The 20,539-nt window shown below is 43.7% G+C and overlaps 1 protein-coding gene across 1 annotated transcript in view; it reads left to right on the forward strand.

Moving 5' to 3' along the window:
- The window catches only part of LOC106591460 (uncharacterized), a 43,380-nt gene extending 30,605 nt beyond the window's left edge, over positions 1-12,775 (forward strand). Inside the window, exons 14-22 of the mRNA XM_082978221.1 lie at positions 4,998-5,056; positions 6,317-6,381; positions 6,515-6,729; positions 6,918-7,174; positions 7,789-7,923; positions 8,056-8,188; positions 8,290-8,319; positions 10,102-10,384; positions 10,902-12,775. Coding sequence (XP_082834347.1) covers positions 4,998-5,056; positions 6,317-6,381; positions 6,515-6,729; positions 6,918-7,174; positions 7,789-7,923; positions 8,056-8,188; positions 8,290-8,319; positions 10,102-10,384; positions 10,902-10,908 — 1,184 coding nt within the window. The 3' untranslated portion in view covers positions 10,909-12,775. The remainder of the gene's footprint in view (positions 1-4,997; positions 5,057-6,316; positions 6,382-6,514; positions 6,730-6,917; positions 7,175-7,788; positions 7,924-8,055; positions 8,189-8,289; positions 8,320-10,101; positions 10,385-10,901) is intronic.
- Positions 12,776-20,539: the final 7,764 nt, after the last annotated feature.

Genomic DNA, 20,539 nt, shown 5'->3' on the forward strand with positions numbered 1-20,539 from the left:
TCTCCCAATTTCTGATTGGAGGGTTGAAAATGGAACGGAGTCAAACATGGTTTCCATATGCTTGATGTGTTTAATATCGTTCCATTTATTTCATTCCAGCCATTACAATGAGCCCGTCCTCCTATATCTCCTCCCACCAGCCTCCACTGGTATAAAAAAACATGACATTATATTTCACAACACATTAAGTGTGTGCCATCAGGCTACTACTCCACTACCACATATCTACAACACAAAATCCATGTGTATGTGAGTGTATGGTGTGTATGTTATCATGTTTGTGTGTACAGTGCATTCGGAAAGTATTCAGACCTCTTTACTTCTTCCACATTTTGTTACGTTACAGCCTTATTCTAAAATGGATTACATTTATTTATTTTCAATCTACACACAATACTCTATAACGACAAACCGAAAACCGGTTTTTAGAAATGTTAGCAAAATTAGAAAAATGAATACCTTATTTACGTAAGTATTCACACCTTTTGCTATAAGACTCGTAATTGAGCTCAGGTACATCCTGTTTTCATTGATCATCTTTGAGATGTTTCTACAACTTAATTGGAGTCAACCTGTGATAAACTCAATTGATTGGACATGATTTTGAAAAGGCACACACCTGTCTATATAAGGTCCCACAGTTGACAGTACATGTCAGAGCAAAAACCAAGCTATGAGGTTCGAAGGAATTGTCCATAGAGCTCCGAAACAGGATTGTAACTCTTCCTAGAGCTGGCCGCCCGGCCAAACTGAGCAATCGGGGGAGAAGTGCCTCGGTCAGGAAGTTGACCAAGAACCCAATGGTCACTATGACAGAGCTTGAGAGGTCCTCTGTGGACATGGAATAACATTCCAGAAGGACAACCTTCTCTGCAGCACTCCACTAATCAGCCACTCCTCAGTAAAAGGCACCTGACAGCCCGCTTGGAGTTTGCCAAAAGGCACCGAAAGGACTCTCAGAACATGAGAAACAAGATTCTCTGGTCTGATGAAACCAAGCTTGAACTCTTTGGTCTGGAGGAAACCAGGCACAGCTCATTACCTGGTCAATACCATCCCTATGGTGAAGCATGGTGGTGGCATGCTGCGGGGATGTTTTTCAGCAGCAGAGACTGGAAGACTAGTCAGGATCGAGGGGAAGGATGAACGGAGCAAAGTACAGAGATCCTTGATGAAAACCTGCTCCAGAGCGCTCAGGACCTCAGACTGGGGTGAAGGATCACCTTCCAATAAGACAACGACCCTAAACTATGAATCAACACATATGGAATGACAGCTTTGCACACTCTTGGCATTGGTTGGGCTGGTTGAGAGAATGCCAAGAGTGTGCAAAGCTGTAATCATGGCAAAGGGTTGCTATTTGAAGAATCTCAAACATAAAATACATTTTGAGTAACACTTTTTTGGTTACTACATGATTCCATGTGTTATTTCATGGTTTTGATGTCTTCACTATTATTCTACAATGTAGAAAATAGTAAAAAATAAAGAGAAAAGCCTTGAATGAGTAGGTGTTCAAACACTTTTGACCGGTAGTGTGTGTGTGTATATACACTGCTCAAAAAAATAAAGGGAACACTTAAACAACACAATGTAACTCCAAGTCAATCACACTTCTGTGAAATCAAACTGTCCACTTAGAAAGCAACACTGATTGACAATACATTTCACATGCTGTTGTGCAAATGGAATAGACAACAGCTGGAAATTATAGGCAATTAGCAAGACACCCCCAATAAAGGAGTGGTTCTGCAGGTGGGGACCACAGACCACTTCTCAGTTCCTATGCTTCCTGGCTGATGTTTTGGTCACTTTTGAATGCTGGTGGTGCTTTCACTCTAGTGGTAGCATGAGACGGAGTCTACAACCCACACAAGTGGCTCAGGTAGTGCAGCTCATCCAGGATGGCACATCAATGCGAGCTGTGGCAAGAAGGTTTGCTGTGTCTGTCAGCGTAGTGTCCAGAGCATGGAGGCACTACCAGGAGACAGGCCAGTACATCAGCAGATGTGGAGGAGGCCGTAGGAGGGCAACAACCCAGCAGCAGGACCACTACCTCCGCCTTTGTGCAAGGAGGAGCAGGAGAATCACTGCCAGAGCCCTGCAAAATGACCTCCAGCAGGCCACAAATGTGCATGTGTCTGCTCAAACGGTCAGAAACAGACTCCATGAGAGTGGTATGAGGGCCCGACGTCCACAGGTGGGGTTGTGCTTACAGCCCAACACCGTGCAGGACGTTTGGCATTTGCCAGACAACACCAAGATTGGCAAATTCGCCACTGGCGCCCTGTGCTCTTCACAGATGAAAGCAGGTTCACACTGAGCACATGTGACAGACGTGACAGAGTCTGGAGACGCCGTGGAGAACGTTCTGCTGCCTGCAACATCCTCCAGCATGACCGGTTTGGCGGTGGGTCAGTCATGGTGTGGGGTGGCATTTCTTTGGGGGGCGGCACAGCCCTCCATGTGCTCGCCAGAGGTAGCCTGACTGCCATTAGGTACCGAGATGAGATCCTCAGACCCCTTGTGAGACCATATGCTGGTGCGGTTGGCCCTGGGTTCCTCCTAATGCAAGACAATGCTAGACCTCATGTGGCTGGAGTGTATCAGCAGTTCCTGCAAGAGGGAGGCATTGATGCTATGGACTGGCCCGCCGTTCCCCAGACCTGAATCCAATTGAGCACATCTGGGACATCATGTCTCGCTCCATCCACCAACGCCACGTTGCACCACAGACTGTCCAGGAGTTGGCGGATGCTTTAGTCCAGGTCTGGGAGGAGATCCCTCAGGAGACCATCCGCCACCTCATCAGGAGCATGCCCAGGCGTTGTAGGGAGGTCATACAGGCACGTGGAGGCCACACACACTACTGAGCCTCATTTTGACTTGTTTTAAAGACATTACATCAAAGTTGGATCAGCCTGTAGTGTGGTTTTCCACTTTAATTTTGAGTGTGACTCCAAATCCAGACCTCCATGGGTTGATAAATTGGATTTGCATTGATTACTTTTGTGTGATTTTGTTGTCAGCACATTCAACTATGTAAAGAAAAAAGTATTTAATAAGATTATTTCATTCCTTCAGATCTAGGATGTGTTATTTTAGTGTTCCCTTTATTTTTTTGAGCCGTGTATATACAGTGGGGGAAAAAAGTATTTGATCCCCTGCTGATTTTGTAAGTTTGCCCACTGACAAAGAAATGATCAGTCTATAATTTTAATGGTAGATTTATTTGAACAGTGAGACAGAATAACAACAAAAATATCCAGAAAAGCGCACGTCAAAAATGTTATAAATTGATTTGCATTTTAATGAGGGAAATAAGTATTTGACCCCCTCTCAATCAGAAAGATTTCTGTCTCCCAGGTGTCTTTTATACAGGTAACGAGCTGAGATTAGGAGCACACTCTTAAAGGGAGTGCTCCTAACCGCAGCTTGTTACCTGTAAAAAAGACACCTGTCCACAGAAGCAATCAATCAATCAGATTCCAAACTCTCCACCATGGCCAAGACCAAAGAGCTCTCCAAGGATGTCAGGGACAAGATTGTAGACCTACACAAGGCTGGAATGGGCTACAAGACCATCGCCAAGCAGCTTGGTGAGAAGGTGACAACATTTGGTGCGATTATTCGCAAATGGAAGAAACACAAAAGAACTGTCAATATCTCTCAGCCTGGGGCTCCATGCAAGATCTCACTTCGTGGGGTTGCAATGATCATGAGAACGGTGAGGAATCAGCACAGAACTACACGGGAGAATCTTGTCAATGATCTCAAGGCAGCTGGGACCATAGTCGCCAAGAAAACAATTGGTAACACACTACGCCGTGAAGGACTGAAATCCTGCAGCGCCCGCAAGGTCCCCCTGCTAAAGAATACATATACATGCCCGTCTGAAGTTTGCCAATGAACATCTGAATGATTCAGAATACAACTGGTGAAAGTGTTGTGGTCAGATGAGACCAAAATGGAGCTTTTTGGCATCAACTCAACTCGCCGTGTTTGGAGGAGGAGGAATGCTGCCTATGACCCCAAGAACACCATCTCCACTGTCAAACATGGAGGTGGAAACATTATGCTTTGGGTTTGTTTTTCTGGTAAGGGGACAGGACAACTTCACCGCATCAAGGGACGATGGACAGGGCCATGTACCGTCAAATCTTGGGTGAGAACCTCCTTCCCTCAGCCAGGGCATTGAAAATGGGTCATGGATGGGTATTCCAGCATGATAATGACCCAAAACACACAGCCAAGGCAACAAAGGAGTGGCTCAACAAGAAGCACATTAAGGTCCTGGAGTGGCCTAGCCAGTCTCCAGACCTTAATCCCATAGAAAATCTGTGGAGGGAGCTGAAGGTTCGAGTTGCCAAACGTCAGCCTCGAAACCTTAATGACTTGGAGAAGATCTGCAAATGGGAGTGGGACAAAAATCCCTCCTGAGATGTGTGCAAACCTGGTGAGCAACTACAAGAAATGTCTGACCTCTGATTGCCAACAAGGGTTTTGCCACCAAGTACTAAGTCATGTTTTGCAGAGGGATCAAATACTTATTTCCTTCATTAAAATGCAAATCATTTTATAACATTTTTGACATGCGTTTTTCTGGATTTTTTGGGGGATTTTTGTTGTTATTCTGTCTCTCACTGTTCAAATGAACCTACCATTAAAATTATAGACTGATAATTTCTTTGTCAGTGGGCAAACGTACAAAATCAGCAGGGGATCAAATACTTTTTTCCCCCACTGTATGTATATATATATTTATTTCATTCTGATTTTTCAGGGGGTAGCGCAGCCCCTACTGCCCTCAGTAGTCTGTCATTCCTTTTCCCTCTCAACCATATCATTTTTAATTCCTCATCAATCCATGGTAATTTAACAGCGTTTACAGTCAGTTATTAATGGGTGCATGGTTATTAGTAACTGAAATAAGCAATTTCATAAATGCGTCTGGTTGCTTGACAGTCTAATTACTTGTATTTAAATATGTTTTATAGAACAGCTACTTTTGACTTCAGGGATTCCTCAGAGCTGTAAGACTTGTGACCATGTTCAGGTAAGTCATAATGTCAATTCTTACTTTTACATACCTGCAGGAGTCAGGCACAGTCTCAAAGCCAGGTGTGTACTGACCAACCATTCATACTGGGATATAGACAGTCCTGTGTTCTGCTTTAGTAATATAAACACAGTCTCAAAGCCAGGTGTGTACTGACCAACCATTCATACTGGGATATAGACAGTCCTGTGTTCTGCTTTAGTAATATAAACACAGTCTCAAAGCCAGGTGTGTACTGACCAACCATTCATACTGGGATATAGACAGTCCTGTGTTCTGCTTTAGTAATATAAACACAGTCTCAAAGCCAGGTGTGTACTGACTAACCATTCATACTGGGATATAGACAGTCCTGTGTTCTGCTTTAGTAATATAAACACAGTCTCAAAGCCAGGTGTGTACTGACCAACCATTCATACTGGGATATAGACAGTCCTGTGTTCTGCTTTAGTAATATAAACACAGTCTCAAAGCCAGGTGTGTACTGACCAACCATTCATACTGGGATATAGACAGTCCTGTGTTCTGCTTTAGTAATATAAACACAGTCTCAAAGCCAGGTGTGTACTGACCAACCATTCATACTGGGATATAGACAGTCCTGTGTTCTGCTTGTAGTCATGCAGGATTTTAGCTATTGTCATATTTTTTAATTTGACAGTTGAATTGATAAATCACCAGCATTCCATGTAACTGTCACGCCCTCACCTGAGAGAGAGAGGGTTTGTTTCTCTATGTGGTTAGGTCAGGGTGTGGGGTGGGCTTTCTATGATGTCTATTTCTTTGTTTTGAGCCGAGTATGGTTCCTAATCAGAGGCAGCTGTCTATCGTTGTCTCTGATTAGGAATCATACTTAGGCAGCCTTTTCCCAACCTGTTTGTGGATTATTATTCTTTCTATGAGTGTTTTGTGTGTACTGCAGTTGTGTCACGTTCATTTCTGTTTATCCTGTTAATTGTTTTTGTTCGGTTTCACTTCTATTAAAGTATGTGGAATTACCGGCACGCTGCGCCTTGGCTCCTATATGACAGGAAATTTGAAGACAGTACTCGTGACAGTAACATTGAATAAATACATTAGATTAGTTACTTTGGTTAATGGGCCAGTTTCCCAGACACAGATTAAGTCTAGTCCTGGACCGATAAGATCTTTCTATTGAAACTTCCATTGAGTATGCTTTTTAGTCCAGCACTAGACTCAATCTGTGTCCAGGAAACAGGCCCCATATGTATTACTGGCATGCTTGTCCTTGTTCAGGACTCCACACACTGGCTTCAGATTGAACCCTTGACTTCCACTGTCCAGGGAGTGACAATGTTCAGGTAAAATAACTACTTTTAACATTTCATTCCACCTGCTAGTGTATTTCCCCATTACCTTTGGGAGTAGTCTTCTAATCCAACCTCTCGATTTGACCATTGACCCTCTCTACCATATCTTGTTGTTTGCCCTCAGGCACAGGACACCCAAAGGGAGTTATGAGTGCACAGTGTCTGGGCTCCGCTGGCTGTGTGAGAGAGATGTCATTCTGAAGTATCACTTCAGGAACTGGGAACCCTACAGTCACCTTCTGAAAGACATGCAGTACACACAAGGTGGTCCATTGCTGGATATCACTATGGAGTTAGGTGAACTGGAGGAAGTTCATCTGCCACACTGTGTCTGTTTAGGTAAAACCATATAGAAATAGTATTCAGAAAGACATTTTCATGTAACTGAGTTTCACTTCCTGAATGAATGAATGAACTATTCTGGGAGTTTGAGTTTACTGTGATCTGGTACTGCATATTCTTTGTGTTTTAGTTGGATTAATAATACAATATTTGTCTTTCTGTCTCCTTTTTATTGTGTTGATCAGGGACCAACCCTTCCCTGAGGAATGAGATGAAGATTCTTCATGTAGAGGAACATGGAGTGTCTTTAGAGGAAGTGCATGACGTCACCAGATTCCATGCTAAAATTCTCCATCCCAAGTTCTCACTTATCTCTGTTATACTGAGATTACTGTCTTTGAACATAGATGTCCACTGTGACGTGGTCCTCTATATGGCAGTAAAAAGGTCAACAGTCATTTCAAGGCTGTACCTGCTCCTCAGAAACTCCAGTCAGAAAGAGGTGAGGCACTTTCACTGAAGTGACAACAGTATGTTGAAACTTACTGAAGGAAAGCTGATAGTTTGTTGAAAATCTCTAGATTACAAAGACAACATGCAGCTCTGTGAGAAATCTATTTTTGTCTCATTCATTTGAAGAGCCAGTAGACAGCACTCCTCCCTCTGGTCGAAGGAGAACCCAATGCCCCTGGGCAGTGATGGGGACATTGCCCTGTGTAGGGTGCTGTCTTTCAGATGGGATGTTAAATGGGTGTCCTGTCCATGGTCACTAAAGATCCCATTGCACTTATCATAAGAGTAGGGGTGTTAACCCGGTGTCCTGGCTCAACTCCCAATTTGGCCCTCATACTATCATGGCTACCTAATCATCCCCAGCTTCCAATTGGCTCATTTATCCCCTCTCCTCTTCCCTGTAACTTTTCCCCAGGTTGTTGCTGTAAAAGAGAATCTCTTCTCAGTCAACTTACCTGGTACACCTTTAAAATATTATCCTGGTAAAATTGGGATAGTAGAACAATAGTCTACACATTTTTTTGTTGACAAAAATGGATTGCATGTTGTGTGAATTACGAGACTACATTGTTCTGACTGACTACTACATTGCTCATTTTGTAGGCTGTTCAGGAACGGGAGAAAGATCAGGTGTCCAAAGGATTTTCAGAATTCGTCCTGTCAAGTCCAAACGGGCCCTTAAAGCTGAACAGTTTGTTTGCATTCAAGAATCCCCACTCCACTTCCATCAATCCAGAGGTGCAGTTTTAGCAGGCTGAGGACATGAATCTGTCATATTGTATATGAATAACTGGAATGTCATTCTATTTCACTATTTCTTTCTATCTCTTGTCTGTTGTCTCAATCGTTGCACCATATGGCCTCCTACAGAAGATTCAGCTGTTACCTGCAGACACCACACCAAGCTGTTGTCAGATGATTATGAGAAACACAGGGGTTGACATTGAGATGGAATTAATCGGGGAAGATGAGAGGACAGTATGGAAATCAGTGGTATCAAAAGGTAAGAAATACTAGACATAAACAGTATGTCAATCATCAATGTCCTTTTCTAACAGATGCTTTTAAAATGTTTTATGATATTTTCTATTGTTTGTCTTTCAGATGTATACAGCAAAGACTCTCATCCAACATGTAAGCTTGTTTTTGTGGATGAGGTTTATAAAACGGGTTACAGAGCTAACATCTCTTCAAGTTGTGATGAAGGACACTGAAGGTCTTCATGAGTCATGTTCAGTGGGGTGATGAAGGTCTTCATGAGTCATGTTCAGTGGGGTGTAATGATATAAAACATTCAGACAGAAATACAGAGCCTTATCTGCGTCACATTTTGTTTAACAGTGGGATTAAAAGGGATTTCATTGTCATTTCTTGACGACAATCTACACAAAATACTCTAATGTCAAAGAATATATATATTTAGATTGATAGAAATGAAATGCCTAAAATAGTCGTTCCATAAGTATTCAGCCCCCCGAGTCAATACTTAGAAACACCTTTGGCAGCGATTACAGCTGGGAGTCTTTCTGGGTGAGTCTCTAAGGGCTTTCCACACCTGGATTGTACAATATTAGCCCATTATTATTTTCATAATTCTTCAAGCTCTGTCAAGATGTTGGAGATCATGGCTAGACAGCCATTTAAGTCTTTCCATAGATTTACAAGCAGATTTAAGTCAGAACTGTAACTTGGCCACTCAGGAACATTCAATGTCTTCTTGGTAAGCAGCTCAAGTGTAGATTTGGCCTTGTTATGTAGGTTATTGTTCTGTTGAAAGGTGAATTCCTCTCCCAGTGTCTTGGTTTTCCTCTAGGATTTTGCCTATTCTTAGCTCCATTCCATTTATTTTTTATCCTGAAAAACTCCCCAGTATTTGCTGATGACAAACATACCCATACTATGATGCAGCCACCAACATGCTTGAAAATAAGGAGGCAGTTACTCAGTGATGTGTTGGATTTGCCCCAAACATGAGGCTTTGCATTTAGGCCAAAAAGTGTCTTCCTTTGTAGATGTTTTTAACAGTATTACTTTAGTACCTTGTTGCATATAAGATGCATGTTTTGGAATATTTTTATTCTGTATATTTGTATTCTTCTTTTCACTCTGTCATTTAAGTTGTTATTATGGAGTCACTACAATGTTGTTGATCCATCCTCAGTTTTCTCCCATCACAGACATTTAACTCTGGAACTGTTTTAAATTCACCAATGTCCTGATGGTAACATCCCTGAGCAGTTTCCTTCCTGTCCTGCAACTCAGTTCAGAAGGACGACTATCTTTGATGTGTCTGGGTGGTTTAATATGTAATCCACAGCATAATTATTAAATGTCTGATTTTGTTATTGTTACCCATCTACCAATCACTGCCCTTCTTCACGAGGCTTTCAAAAACATCCCTGGTCTTTGTATATAGTTGAATCTGTGCTTGAAATGTAATACTTCCAGATATTGTATGTATGAGGAACATGTCCACTTTGACATTACAGACTATTTTCAGTAGATTGATGACAAAACATTACAACTACATCCATTTTAATCCCACTATGTAACACAATAGAGAAATCCAAGGGGTATGAACACTTTTGCAAGGCTCTGTATGTTATGTAGAATAGACAATCGTGTCAGCCAGGGTAGGTGTCAATTCCAAATAAGTCAGTCAATTCAGGAAGCGAACTGAAATTCCAATTCAATAACCGGAAAAGGGCATCTACTTTCAATGACTTCTCAATAAACAGAATAGTAATTTTATTTATTTTTTATTGACTGACTTCAATTGGAATTGACCACAACCCTGGAGTCAGCTCTATTCAATAAATGACTATCAGGGGAATGATAACTGGAGAGACTGCATGATGTAGAAACAGCTGCTGTTCACCCTAAAGACATATTCATTTAATTGATCCCCCCCTTCAGCATTAATACTCATTGGGATTCCTGCTGAGGAGTTTCTTCAGAATCACAGGGCTATACTCATTCAGGGAGTCAAAAACGCAAAGCCAATAGCAGATGTTCTGCGGTTGAAGAGCATGATTGGTGATGAAGAGTACTCCAGAATAAAAGCTGAAACAACTGAACAGGACCGAATGAGAGAACTACTGAATGCAGTCCTCCCTAAAGGACCAGAAGTGACGGGAGCTTGTCTCAAAGCTCTCATTGAACATGAACACCATCTTGTTAAGTACTTGAGTGAATCTAGGTAAGACCGTTTTCTTTTCTCCCTCCCTTCAATATGTGGAATGATTAAATATAGGTCAAATAAAAACATAGCTACCCAGATCAAAGAGAAAGTCTTTTTCAGAATGGAAGCATGTTTTTGTGTTGCTGCCTGTAATAAATGTCTCTTATTATAGTTCTATCATAGGACCATCATCACATCATTATCTCAGGTGTATCATAGGACCATCATCACATCATTATCTCAGGTGTATCATAGGACCATCATCACATCATTATCTCAGGTGTATCATAGGACCATCATCACATCATTATCTCAGGTGTATCATAGGACCATCATCACATCATTATCTCAGGTGTATCATAGGACCATCATCACATCATTATCTCAGGTGTATCATAGGACCATCATCACATCATTATCTCAGGTGTATCATAGGACCATCATCACATCATTATCTCAGGTGTATCTCACTCCTCATTCTTCTCCATACTTTCTGATCTCTCTCTTCCCTTCTCCTTCATCCTCTGTCTTATAGCACATAATCTGAAGATGCTGAGGCCTGTCTCCTAGTCTGTGGATAAAGACACTTCTTCACCTAATCTGAAGATGCTGAGGCCTGTCTCCTAGTCTGTGGACAAAGACACTTCTTCACCTAATCTGAAGATGCTGAGGCCTGTCTTCCAGTCTGTGGACAAAGACACTTCTTCACCTAATCTGAAGATGCTGAGGCCTGTCTCCTAGTCTGTGGACAAAGACACTTCTTCACCTAATCTGAAGATGCTGAGGCCTGTCTCCTAGTCTGTGGACAAAGACACTTAAATGATTGTAAGGGAAATGTTTATGTTTGTGCTATTCTTTTAACAAATGTCTGTGTTTTATTCATGTGCTGTTCTATAAACTAATTTGTGTGTTCATCAAGTGGCTGACTGTACAAATCCTCACTATCAGTAGCTGTAATTTGGCAGTAAGCCCAGACGTTATTTTGAGAAGGAGATCTCAGTTTCAAGGTCTCAGCTTAGAGAGAAGAAGCCTGGTGAGGTGTTGGTCTGTTAAATGTTATGAACCAGTATTGGTCTGTTAAATGCTATGAACCAGTATTGGTCTGTTAAATGTTATGAACCAGTACTGGTCGGTCACATGAATGGAACAAAACGGTAATGATTCATTAATTATGCTAAATCATGCAAATATAACTTGTCTGTGAATAGCCTTTATAAGACAACTGCTGGGTCTGACCAGGGAGAGATCCTGATTGACATGTGTACTATGGTACATTGAGTTGGGTCTGACCAGGGAGAGATCCTGATTGACATGTGTACTATGGTACATTGAGTTGGGTCTGACCAGGGAGAGTTCCTGATTGACATGTGTTCTATGGTACATTGAGTTGGGTCTGACCAGGGAGAGATGCTGATTGACATGTGTACTATGGTACATTGAGTTGGGTCTGACCAGGGAGAGATCCTGATTGACATGTGTACTATGGTACATTGAGTTGGGTCTGACCAGGGAGAGATCCTGATTGACATGTGTTCTATGGTACATTGAGTTGGGTCTGACCAGGGAGAGATCCTGATTGGTTGGAACCTCTCCAGCTCGCTGACAATAAACAATGATTCATTTCAGATTGACTTCGAGTGTCTCTGTGTGAAAGAATTTCCACAACATGATTTTGAAAACGCAATTAAGGGAATGAACTGGAATGATCTCTTGTCCTATACAGATGGGGAGGCTGATAGTCAGGCTAGTCAAAGATACACACCACCACGTTGACATCTTGACCAAAGACCTTCCTTAGATTCTTTATGGGATTACAACTCACTCTGTCTGAAGGAAGTGAGGAAATGGACTCACTAAAGGGGATAGCTGAGAGGGCAGAGAAGGCACGTGACATCATCGACATGGTGTTGAGAAAAGGAACTGAGTCAAGTTCCAGGATGATCAACCTTCTTGGGGAGCTGGACCCCTGTCTTTGTTCACTGCTTCAGATCAACAGTGTTGGAGTACCAACCTAATGGTAGAATGGATAGTAACAGTGTTGGAGTACCAACCTAATGGTAGAATGGATAGTATCAGAGTTGGGGTACCAACCTAATGGTAGAATGGATAGTAACAGTGTTGGGGTACCAACCTAACAGTAGAATGGGTAGTAACAGTGTACAAACGTTATGGAGAAAAAACATTGTGTGTGTGTGACGACTCTCCCGGGGATAAATACACCTTTCCCCCATTCATTGAGGAGACTCTCTCCACCCAGACACACTGTTGTTTTTGGTTGTGGCATTTTGGGGCTTCGTTGTGTTCATTTGTTTTGGCACCTCTCAACAGCCCTCATTATCACCATCTGTGAACACATCCACTCACTTCCACTACTGACTACACACCCCATTTTTACTTGTATATAGTTGACTTTATTTAATACATGTTTTTCTATATCTCCACGTTGTCTCCCTCTTTGTTATGGACTATGAGCCGGTTCGTAACAGTGGATGAGAATTATAATCTGAATCATTTGGACCGGGGAGAACTGATCCTAGATCAACCCTCCTATTCAACACCATGGGGTGTATTCACTAGGAAACAGACCTGATCCTAGATCAACACTCCTATTCAACACCATGGGGTGTATTCACTAGGAAACAGACCTGATCCTAGATCAACACTCCTATTCAACACCATGGGGTGTATTCACTAGGAAACAGACCTGATCCTAGATCAACACTCCTATTCAACACCATGGGGTGTATTCACTAGGAAACAGACCTGATCCTAGATTATCACTCCTATTCAACACCATGGGGTGTATTCACTAGGAAACAGACTGTCACGTACAGTAGGCCAGAAGGCTAAACTGGAAAACTTAAACTCTATCAAAATAAAAAGATGGCGGAGCCGCAAAAGTTCTTCTGTGCATTTATTTACATAGTGATTCCGGAACAAAAACAACAGTACTGCCATCAAACATATACCTTATGGGACAGCTAAAAACAATGCTGCCCCATCCACAGCTCAATCCAAAATGCCTCTCCATGAACTGAAAGAGAGGCTCCTTTTGTAGGGCTAGCCCCTCCCCTCAGAACAATTAACACTAATTAATTAATTAATTAAGCAATTACCTATTCAAACCTTCCTTTTCCATTTGACTAAACATACTAAAGTATATACATTGCAACACGTTCTTTATGAAACAATATCACAATATAGCATTTACAAAATTACATCACTACTGACAGTGTCTTTCAATATTTCCATTTACTTTAACCTCTTCACTATAGGGGGCAGTATTTTCACGGCTGGATGAATAACGTACCCAAATTAAACTGCCTCCTACTCAGACTCAGAAGGTAGGATATGCATATTATTAGATTTGGATAGAAAACACTCTGAAGTTTCTAAAACTGTTTGAATGATGTCTGTGAGTATAACAGAACTCATATGGCAGGCAAAAACCTGAGAAAAATCCAACCAGGAAGTTTGACCTCAGATGGCTGTAGTCATTTCAAATGAAGTTCTATCTAAAATGCAGTGTCTGTGATGTCATATTGCACTTCCTAAGGCTTCCACTAGATGTCAACAGTCATTAGAACCTCGTTTGAGGCTTCTAGAATACGATTTGATTGAATAACACCCGGAAGAGTAACTGGTCGACCTGGGGTCATTTCCTTACCTCGCGCACGCTCACGAAGGATTAGCCATTTTTCTTTTTCTTTTGTAATGAATCTGCTATTGTCCGGTTGGAATATTATTGCAATTCTACAATTATAATACCCTAAAGATTGATTGTGAACATGGTTTGACATGTTACTACAAACGCTGAGGGAACTTTATAACTTTTCGTCGACGGTAGAATGATGCATTTTGGAATGGGGATCTGGACGCGCCATCAAAACGGATTTATTTTGACATAAATTATGGACTTTATCAAACAAATGAACATTTCTTGTGGAAGTGGGAGACCTTCCGAGTGCATTCAGCCGAATATCAGCAAAGGTAAGATAATGAAGGTCATTAAACCTTTATTTACGAATTTGGGGCAATGATTTAAGATATCTTGGATTTGATGTTCTAAATACTTGGAATTTATCAATAATAGGAGCTTAGTTATTCTACACAGATTCACTAAGGTGTTTTTACTTTGTGTATTAACAAAATTGATAAGGGAGCAGGTCTGCGAAGACCTGAGGTACATGTGCACTACCATAAATAAAACTAGCTTAAAACTGTTGGGGCTACAGGTTAGCAATGAACCCCGAGTCGGGATTGCTAACAAGGCTGGAAATTCAAAACATCAAAAATCTAATAATTTCAATTTCTCAAACAATCAACTATTTTACACAATTTAAAAGATAAACATCTCCTTAATCTAACCACATTGTTCGATTTTCAAAGAGGCTTTACGGCAAAAGCATAAAGTTAGATTATGTTAGGACAGTACATAGCCACAAAAGTACAAACATCCAATTTCAATTCAAGGTCAGGCGTCACCAAAAGCAGAAACCAGCTAAAATTATGCACCAACCTTTGACAATCTCCATCAGATGACACTCCTAGGACATTATGTTATACAATACATGCATTTTTTGTTCCATCAAGTTCATATTTATATCCAAAAACAGCATTTTACAGTAGCGTGAAATTCAGATTTTTTTCTTCTCTGAAATGCTTCCGGTGAACATAACAAAATTACTATTCGAAAACATTGGTAAATTATAATATTGTCATTCTGTCACGTCCTGACCAGCAGATGGAGCTGTTGTTGTAGTTTTGGGGTCAGGACGTGGCAGTCTTGTGTGTGTGATTGTTCTGTGTTGGTCTTGTGACTCCTGATCAGGAACAGCTGGGGATCGTTGTTCCTGATTGGGAGTCATATATGTAGGAGTATGTTTGTCACTTGGTTTTGTGGGTAGTTGTTTTTGCACTGCGTATTGTGTGCCTGCAAAACTGTTCCTGTCTTATATATTGTTTGAATTGTGAAGTGGATGCTCTACTCCTTTATTTTTATTAAAGATGAGTATTCACATACCTGCTGCGCCTTGGTCCATTTTTACAGAAGACAGCCGTTACAGAACTACCCACCAAAGGACCAAGCAGCAGAAGAGGAGGAAGCCACAGGAGAAGAAAATGGAAGAATGGACCTGGCAGGACGAAAGAAAATTCTGGGCGGACAAGTTAAGGGAGCTAAGGGAACCCGAGAGGCAGCCCCAAGATTTTTTTGGGGGGGGGCACACGGGTAGTTTGGCCAGGCCAGGGAAGAGCCGTAAGCCAGCTACCCGTGACTACAGGGAGGTGCGTACGAGGTGGAGGGCGTCATGTTACGCTGAGGTGCGCACCATCTCGCCTATACGGACGCACAGCCCACTTCGCCCAGTACCAGCGCCCCGCAGGTGCCAGGGCAAGGGGAGCATCGAGCCGGAAGGGGTGATGCCAACCCTGCACTCAAGACCGCCAGTGCGCCCTTTCGGTCCGGTGTTTCCCGCTAGACACACTAGCATGGAGGTGCGTGTCTCCAGGCTGGTACGTCCAATACCTGCCCCACGCATCAGGAGTCAACAGTCGTCATCAGAGCTGCCCGCCAGTCAACAGTCACCAGAGCTGCCCGCCAGTCAACAGTCACCAGAGTTGCCCGCCAGTCAACAGTCGTCGGAGCTGCCCGCCAGTCAACAGTCGTCGGAGCTGCCCGCCAGTCAACAGTCGTCGGAGCTGCCCGCCAGTCAACAGTCGTCGGAGCTGCCCGCCAGTCAACAGTCGTCGGAGCTGCCCGCCAGTCAACAGTCGTCGGAGCTGCCCGCCAGTCAACAGTCGTCGGAGCTGCCCGCCAGTCAACAGTCGCCGGAGTGGCCGGACTGCGCTGAACTGCCGGAGTGGCCGGACTGCGCTGAACTGCCGGAGTGGCCGGACTGCGCTGAACTGCCGGAGTGGCCGGACTGCGCTGAACTGCCGGAGTGGCCGGACTGCGCTGAACTGCCGGAGTGGCCGGACTGCCCTGAACTGCCGGAGTGGCCGGACTGCCCTGAACTGCCGGAGTGGCCGGACTGCCCTGAACTGCCGGAGTGGCCGGACTGCCCTGAACTGCCGGAGTGGCCGGACTGCCCTGTTCTGCCGGAGTGGCCGGACTGCCCTGTTCTGCCGGAGTGGCCGGACTGCCCTGTTCTGCCGGAGTGGCCGGACTGCCCTGTTCTGCCAGAGTGGCCGGACTGCCCTGTTCTGCCAGAGTGGCCGGACTGCCCTGTTCTGCCAGAGTGGCCGGACTGCCCTGTTCTGCCAGAGTGGCCGGACTGCCCTGTTCTGCCAGAGTGGCCGGACTGCCCTGTTCTGCCAGAGTGGCCGGACTGCCCGGTTCTGCCAGAGGTGCCCGCCTGCCCTGATCTGCCAGGGTGCCCGGCCTGTCAGGATCAGCCCGAGTGGTCCTCCTGCCCTCCGGTCCAGCCCGAGTGGTCCTCCTGCCCTCCGGTCCAGCCCGAGTGGTCCTCCTGCCCTCCGGTCCAGCCCGAGTGGTCCTCCTGCCCTCCGGTCCAGCCCGAGTGGTCCTCCTGCCCTCCGGCCCAGCCCGAGTGGCCCGCATGCCCTCCGGCCCAGCCCGAGTGGCCCGCATGCCCTCCGGCCCAGCCCGAGTGGCCCGCATGCCTTCCGGCCCAGCCCGAGTGGCCCGCATGCCTTCCCGGCCCAGCCCGAGTGGCCCGCATGCCTTCCGGCCCAGCCCGAGTGGCCCGCATGCCTTCCGGCCCGGCCCGAGTGGCCCGCATGCCTTCCGGCCCGGCCCGAGGGGCCCGCATGCCCTCCGGCCCGGCCCGAGGGGCCCTCCTGCTCTCCGGCCCGGCCCGAGGGGCCCTCCTGCTCTCCGGCCCGGCCCGAGGGGCCCTCCTGCTCCCCGGCCCGGCCCGAGGGGCCCTCCTGCTCCCCGGCCCGGCCCGAGGGGCCCTCCTGCCCCCCGGCCCGGCCCGAGGGGCCCTCCTGCCCCCCGGCCCGAGGGGCCCTCCTGCCCCCCGGCCCGGCCCGAGGGGCCCTCCTGTCCCCCGGCCCGGCTCGAGGGGTCCGTCTGCCTGGCGCAGCTATCGGCTCCACCGAAGTGGGCGACGCCGAGGGTGGAGCAGGGTCCACGTCCTGCACCGGAGCCACCTCCAGGATAGGTGGGTTGGGGAGGGAGGGTGTAGCACAGTGCCGTCGTTGACGGCAGCCACCCTCCCTTCCCTCCCTTATTGTTTAGGGGTTATTGTTTATGGGTTTTGTTGGGGATTTTGTTTGTTGGTGTTTTTTCGTTGTTAGGTGCATTCCGGGGTCTGCACCTTGAGGGGGGGGTACTGTCACGTCCTGACCAGCAGATGGAGCTGTTGTTGTAGTTTTGGGGTCAGGACGTGGCAGTCTTGTGTGTGTGATTGTTCTGTGTTGGTCTTGTGACTCCTGATCAGGAACAGCTGGGGATCGTTGTTCCTGATTGGGAGTCATATATGTAGGAGTATGTTTGTCACTTGGTTTTGTGGGTAGTTGTTTTTGCACTGCGTATTGTGTGCCTGCAAAACTGTTCCTGTCTTATATATTGTTTGAATTGTGAAGTGGATGCTCTACTCCTTTATTTTTATTAAAGATGAGTATTCACATACCTGCTGCGCCTTGGTCAATTTTTACAGAAGACAGCCATTACACATTCAAAGAATAATATATTATCATCTCGTAATTGCTACCGAATGGCCAGATCTCAAAATAACTTTACTGGGAAATCACATTTTGCAATAAACGGGGTGCTATGCTAAGAACAATAAGCTATGCTATACAGTTAGCATCATCTAATATCGATAATAACATTGTAAATATCCCCTTACCTTTGATTATCTCCATCAGAAGGCACTGCCAGGAATCCAAGGTCCAGAACAAATGTGGTTTCTTTTGACAAAGTTCATAATTTATGTCCAAATAACACCAAGTAGTTTGCATTCATTATGCTCCCACAAAACGTGGTGGGGGCGGTGTAAAATCACGCCGAAAAGCTAAAAAAACCTAGTAAATAATCTATTTACGTTCGTTCAAACATGTCAAACGTTGTTTAGCATTAATCTTTTGGTCCATTTTTAACGTTAAACATCAGTAATATTTTCACACAACCTATCCTATGTCTAGATAAACAATTATGACAAACTCACGCTTCTCAGATTTATGCGCAGGCGCAAAAAAATGAAGTGACGACATGTCAACTTCCATGCATTCTAATTTGCTCTCTGTTTATCATAGACGCTTCAAACAACTTTATAAAGATCGTTGACATCTAGTGGATGCCGTAGGAGTTGCGAAATGAATCCTTTCTCACTATGGTATCTATAAAACAATGACACTAAATAGTACAGTCACAAAATTCACATTTTTTTTTAAATCTATTTTTCACAGGTTTTTGCCTGCAATATGAGTTTTGTTATACTTACAGACACCATTCAAACGGTTTTAGAAAATTCAGAGTGTTTTCTATCCGAATGTGTTAATAATATGCATATCCTAGCTTCTGAGTTGGTGTAGGAGGCAGTTAAAAATTTCTCAATACTGCCCCCTAGCCCCAACAGGTTAATAATTGAGGTCAGTGTTTTTCTTTGTGAAGTGGCCGAGAGGTTATTAAGAAGGGATATAAAATAGGTGCTGTGAGATAGGACGGTAATTTTGTGCAAAGAGGATAACTTAAATGGTTATTTAACGAGTGGTAAATTAACCATAGATCCGAATCAAGAGACATACCTAAATAAAGTCCTAAATTGAGGAGAGGAGAGGCTATAAAATAGGTTTGTGAGATAGAATTACCATCCTATGTGAACAAGATAACTCAACTCAAATGGTCAATTAACAAGAGTGAATTAACCATAGATGCAATTCAAAAGACAACACTGAAATAAAGTCCAAAAAGGAGGAGAGGCAAGAGCATTCAATTAAACAAGACTAGGTAAATTAATTATAGATCCAAATTAACAGATTGGAATTAAACAAAACAAGGTAAGATAATCATAGATCCAAATTAGTAGTCATAATAGAACAAAACCAGGTTAAAGTGAAAAGCAAATACACATAGATCGTCAGCATAGAGTGAGAGCACCCACATAGAGAGGAGTGACACAATTCTAGATTGTGAGAAGAAGACACATAGATTGTGATACACATAGAAGTTTTAAATTTAATTAGAGTTGTAATAATAACGGTAGAAAGCACTCACATAGAGATTAATAGTAAGTACACACAGATTGTGAGAAGAAGCATAATAACAACGATAGTTATTGGATAACCATGGGTGGCAAATCCTCAAAGGAGGTGCAGGAATTAACGGGAGATGAGCGATACATGGAGTTAAATGTTATAAAATAAATATTTATTTCGGTCCAATGTGGAGAAGGAAGTATGAATTTGATGGAAGTTTGGATGTAGAAAAGTTGGGACTAATGATCAGAAAGATACATAAGGTATGTGGGGACAAGACAGGGAAACAGCAGGTCAAGGGTTAGATATAGCCAGGGTGTGGCTGTCTGAAGCCCGGAGAAGAAGGCAAGTGTAGAGAAAGAGAGAGAGAAGGTTTGAAGAAGGATATCAGCAGGGGGGAAATAAATAAAAATGATGTGCGTGTGAGATAGGGTTATTGACCAGTTAAAAGTCATAAGTTCAGTAACTCGTATATGTGTGAGACCTAATAACTTATCAAAAGTCACAATAGTAATTATTCCAAAATTCTGAGGAGAAAAAGAGAGAGGCAGAGTAAACGGGAGCAAGGTTAAGGAGAGTAATCGCAGGAGAAAGGCTTAGACATTTACATTAGGGCTATGTTCTGGAAATTGTATTGGTAGTACGTGCCTAATTTTATGACTACAGACATTTAGAAATAGGGTTGTTTGCGAGCAGTCTTCATCATTTCAATAGCACGTTGGTGGTTCAGCGGTAGAATTCTCGACTGCCAGACGGGAGGCTCGGGTTCGTTTCTCAGCCTATGCATCAGTGGATTATAATTTGAGGTGCTGATTGTCATTCAACTGTTGGTATGTTTTGCCTGGAAAGATTCGGTAGTCAGTGGTTGTTTAATTGAAGTTCGGTTTAAGAACATTGATAACTTAATTCCCGTAACAGTTTTATACTCCGTAAAAGAAAGAAAAAATATTACAACAAATGTTATGGTTATACTCAAATATATTGATTAATAAAAAAAACTTCTTTATG

This window comes from Salmo salar, chromosome 08 (assembly GCF_965601325.2).
Source record: "Salmo salar chromosome 08, fSalSal1, whole genome shotgun sequence".
Taxonomy (NCBI): Eukaryota; Metazoa; Chordata; class Actinopteri; order Salmoniformes; family Salmonidae; genus Salmo; species Salmo salar.